Source organism: Clupea harengus, chromosome 9, assembly GCF_900700415.2.
Source record: "Clupea harengus chromosome 9, Ch_v2.0.2, whole genome shotgun sequence".
Lineage (NCBI taxonomy): Eukaryota > Metazoa > Chordata > Actinopteri > Clupeiformes > Clupeidae > Clupea > Clupea harengus.
In genome coordinates this window covers 14,759,121-14,764,120 of record NC_045160.1, presented here as the reverse complement: position 1 = coordinate 14,764,120, position 5,000 = coordinate 14,759,121, and the positions used below count along the sequence as shown (strand labels likewise).

The 5,000-nt window shown below is 49.7% G+C and overlaps 1 protein-coding gene across 5 annotated transcripts in view; it reads right to left on the bottom strand.

Annotated features, from left to right (window-relative positions):
- Positions 1–5,000, bottom strand: part of LOC105897182 (acetyl-CoA carboxylase-like) — a 90,336-nt gene that overhangs the window by 31,632 nt on the left and 53,704 nt on the right. For all 5 annotated transcript variants that reach the window (XR_004164307.2, XM_031573602.2, XM_012824076.3 and 2 more), the window contains 4 exons: positions 3,174–3,270; positions 2,812–2,947; positions 280–457; positions 1–14 (listed from right to left, as the gene is read on the bottom strand). The exon at positions 1–14 is cut by the window's left edge and continues 99 nt beyond it. Coding sequence is in view for 4 of the 5 variants with exons in the window: in XM_031573602.2 (XP_031429462.1) it covers positions 1–14; positions 280–457; positions 2,812–2,947; positions 3,174–3,270 (425 nt within the window). In the remaining variant the exon portion in view is untranslated. The remainder of the gene's footprint in view (positions 15–279; positions 458–2,811; positions 2,948–3,173; positions 3,271–5,000) is intronic.

Here is a 5,000-nt window from a genome sequence, read left to right as displayed (position 1 = left end):
CCAGAACACCACCACTGCCAAAGACAAATCACACTTAAGTTAGCTTAGCACGATTAAGACGTGCCATGTTTGGGAACGTTTACACCTTGTTGCATCTCGTCTACGTCCACTTTTCACACTACGAGTGGCTAGAGATGACACTGGCCCTACGTATTATTTGCATACAATAATTAAATATACAATAACTATACACAATAATGTAAAAAATATATTTTATAAAATATAAAAAAGATACAATAACAAAGCAGCTGCCGTTCTACTGTGTGTGCGGCACCTTACCGGCTGTCCACGTCGGCGTACATCTCCATTTGCTGGGGATTGATGGTGGGGTCGATCACCACCCACGAGCCCCCCCTGAGCTCGGCCTGTGGGGGGATGTAGACCAGCACCGGCTGCCGGTACTCCCTCAGCCCGTCCACGATGTAGGCCCCGAACTTCAGCACCTGGTCATACATGTCTGCGGATGAAAGAAACGAGCAGCGAAGCTTGGGTTGAGGGTCAAGGCTTCTCTGGCTTTACTATACTTTCACAGTCATTGTCTCAGCGCTCGCTTCCCACTGCCAGTGCCCACAACAGCGACTGTGACCTTCCTCTCTGCTGCTCACTAACTTGAAGGACACAGGCTGCTCATTCTGCTCTGTGAGGGCTCTGAAGAACAGATAATAGGAACTCTCTTACAGGAACAGGAGTGAGAGGAGTGAGGAATGGCCTTCAGAGAGAGAGATAAAGAGAAAGAAAGAAAGAAAGAAAGAAAGAAAGAAAGAGAAAGAGAGAAAGAGAGAGTGGGTGAGAGAGAGGCGCAGTTGAGGGGCAAACATAAAGCATCAGCCCAGGAGATGCAGCAGCACTTGCGACCAAGGCAACAGTGACCTTAGCAGCAGCAGCAGCAGTACCATCAGCATCATAGCAGCAGGGGTGGCAGCCATTGCAGCGCCACTGGTCCGCCCCTGTACTCCACCGTTAGTCTGGATTGAGGGGGTCGGTGGGTGGGTGGGCGGGTGGGCGGGTGGGCGGGCGCCAGGCAGGGACCCCGGTGTTCATTTCCAGTGCATTTCATGCATGGCGTCTCCTCAACTGGGGGTCAGAGCCGGGTTCACCCCTCCCCACCCTCCAAAATACACCAGCCCCCAAATGACTCTGCCAACACCAACACCAGCCCTATCCCCATTCCAATCCTCCTCAGCCTCCACTAATTTAATTTTTACATTATGCTGAATAACCTTTGCAGGGGAGAAGGAAAAAGAGAGGGGGGACTGGGGCGTAGTGGTGATGGTTGGAAAGTGGGGGGGGGGGCTTTCTGGCCCAATCCTAGATTCCATTTCCCAACCCCCACCCCTTCTTCTCCCTTTCCCTCTGTTCCTCTCTCACTCCCTCTCTCAGTCTCTTTTTTTACTGCTTAAATTAGACTGCCTAGACCGCCTAGTAAAGAGTTTTCTTTTTTACTAATGTCAATTTACAGCCTAGCAAAGAGCTGCCTCTAATATTTTCCTACTCATTACACACAATTTCCAAGTCGTTTGGCCAACGCGGCGATTGGCTCCTCGCGGTGTGTGCAGTGAGGGGTGCGCTGATTGTTTATTATTTATTTATTTATTTACTTATTTACATCGTTCCCCCCGTTCTCCTCTCCCCTAGAGCCCCTCCGCTCCCACATTTTCCTGATGAACAATCAAAGTCCCGCGAGAGGGCGGGCGGGCAGACGGGCGAACGAACGAACGGGCGAACGAACGAACGAACGAACCTGCTCCCCCTGGCCCCGTCGCAGCATATCCGCATGAGCGTATGCAAACACATCACGCACCTCCACAAACACAATGCAGCGAAACTAACTAACAGAGCTGGGGAATAAGGGGCTGCGGCCCACCACATGCTAAATAACCACGCGGCCGAACAGAAAACAGGACACAGCCCACACACAGTGCAGAACAAAACTTCTGTCCGAGAGGGTGTATTTAGCATGTGCAGTATCCATAACGACTCCGCATTTATGGTAATACCATTTTTAAAACATTTAACACTCAAACCTGATCATGATCAGAGATATTTCCCTGGCTATCAAATTCACTTGGCCAATCAACACATTATTAGAAACATCTAGAAACAAGAAGGGGTGGAAAAGATATACCCAGGTGTTTGCTAACTGCTCTGAATACCCACCTCCCACCACACACATTTACACACACACACACACACACACACACACACACACACACACACACACACACACACACACACACACACACAAAGTCAATCCCCACTGCCGATGAAGTAGATGGGCACTCCCAGAATGCACTGCTCTCACCTTTCCTATTGTTTTCCTGGCTGACTACAGGGAAGCCCAGCAGCCCATGACTATCAAAAGCGGAGCAGGACAAACAAAATTAATTAAACAGCGGCATGTTTGACACCTAGCTGTCTCCGTTTAAAAAGCTATTAAAGCACGCGCTGACACGCTGTCTCCAAACAGACACAACCCTGCACACAAACAAACACACACACACACACACACACACACACACACACATTCTTCCACACAGAACAATCATGCCGGGGCTGGCTGTGAGAGGGGATGAAGAGGGCAGACAATACCAACGGCCAACTCATTTACATATTCCTACCCCGCCAGCCTGGTACTACTGTAAACAGAGCCATGGACTACAGAGGCCCGGTAACCAGGCACTGATGACACCTACTGCTACTGTAGCAGGGAGGCTATGGGGAATGGAGGAGGCTGGATGGAGGTGGGATGGGGAAGAGTGATACGTGTGGCAGGTTGGGGGGTAGAGTACATGAGGGGGGCATCACACTGACCTTTCATGCCCCCGGAGAAGCCCCTCCAGTTAGCGAAGACCATGAGTGGTAGGCCCTCCCGGTTCAGGTCCTTGATGGCTTGGGCCGTCTTGAAGGCCGAGTCAGGGAACCATACCTGGCCTGCCTGCTGGATGAGCTGTCAGGGAGAAGGGTGAAAGGTCGTGGGGTCAGAGAGGTCACAGAGGAGGTCAGTAAAGGGTCAAGCCTGTAAACTGCAGTCAAGTGAAAATGAATCACTGATGCCCTGACGCTAGCACACTGAGCATCTCTGAGGTTTGGGTGAGGTTTGAGTGAATCAGCACTGGTGCCATTTGTTTACATCAAACTGCCGTGTGTGTATGTGGAGGGGTTGGAGGACGTACTTTGGCCTCAGAGTCCAGGTTCGCGGGGTCTGCAGGGACACACAGCTCCACACATCTGGTTTCCACGGCGACCACTCCTGTGGGGATACCACCTAGCCTGTGGCCAAAATCAGTGTTTATCGAAACGCACAACTGTCAGTAACAAACTCTCCGAAATGTCAAAACACATTCATGCAAAGTAAATCACACGCACGCGCGCGCGCACACACACACACACACAGCATCTAAATAACACCCAAAAGTAAAGACTATACTTTAAAAGAAATAATTTACTTCCAGCACATTATGCAGGAATGGGTTCACCTGTTATTACACTTCATTTGCCATCCCCAATCCCTCCATGAACGTCTTGCATATTACCAGAGTGTATTTGTACACACATTGCCACATAATGCACCATTATCTCCCAATAGCTCCGAAGCACTACTGGTGAGTTCCATAAAGGGTAAGTAACAAAATGACGACCTTTTCTCAGAAAGAGGTAAAAAGGGGAGAAAAAAAAAGAAAAATAAGGGTGATAATAAGAGAAACAGAAAGAGAGAGGGGGGGGGGGGCAAAGAAAGAGAAAAAGAGTCAGAGGAACAGTGCCTTCATGTCTCTACAAAATATTCATTACGGCAGCCAATCTGAGGGGCACTGACGGGGCCTGGGGTAATTGTTGTGTTTTTCATTAGAGGGGGAAATGAGCATCCGGAGGTGAGATGAGGCTGAAATGGGCTCATCACGGCTGCGACGCCTGTATGTGTGTGTGTGTGTGTGTGTGGGTGTGTGTGCGCGTGTGTGTGTGTGTGTTGCGTCAAACGGGACACTGAGCCCCACACACATCCCTTCCAGGACCAAATTGTCCCGACTCTTATAAACGCCCCCACCCCCCGACACACACACACACACACACACACACACACTCTCTCTATTCCACTATTACTGGAGAACATTGGGATGAAACTACCCTGGACAGAAAAAGATTGCTGGGATGAGAAAGAAAAGAAATGTGCAGGACAAACAAAAAAAAGAGAGAGAGAAAGAAAGAAAGAAATAAAGAAAGAAAGAGAAGAAAGAGAGAGAGGATGGGGATGAAGAAAATGAAAAGGAAGAGTCAAAACGAGACATGATGAGACTGCAATCCATTCCAGCCTGGGATGAGGTGCCCATAAGGAAAAGGGACAAAAGAACAAGAAAGAAGAAAGATGATGGTAGAACCGATCGAGAAAGAGAGAGAGAGAGAGACAGAGCAAGAAAGAGAAAGACTGAATGCGATGGAGGATATTGACAGCCAGAAGAGAGTTCCCGGTATTGAAAGCCGCTGGCCAGTGTTTGTCATGGCGGGGTCAGCCTGTGATTGTGTTGGTGACGAGCAAAGAGGAGAGGGGGCAGTGGGCAGAGTAAATGTTGAATGGCTGGGGCCAGAGCTGCGGCCCCTTCCCACACTCGCACACACACACACACACACACACACACACACACACACACACACACACACAGGCCCTTTAGAGGCCCTCAGGGGTCAAACCTCATCTCTGCTGCCCAGGGCTCTAAAGAACAGCCATCACAGGGGGATGGAAGGGCCGAAACAGAGAGAGAGAGAGAGAGAGGAGAGAGCAAGTAACTACGAGTAAGGGGGGGGGAGAAATGAAACAAGAAACTGAACAAGAAAAACAAGAGAACAAGAAAATGAAGGAATGATAGGAGTGTGTCTGTGTGTGTCTGTGTGTGTCTGTGAGGGTGTGTGTGTGTGAGTGACAGAGAGTGAGTGAGTGAGTGAGTGAGTGAGTGAGTGAGTGAGTGAGTGAGTGAGTGAGTGAGTGAGTGAGTGAGTGAGTGAGTGAG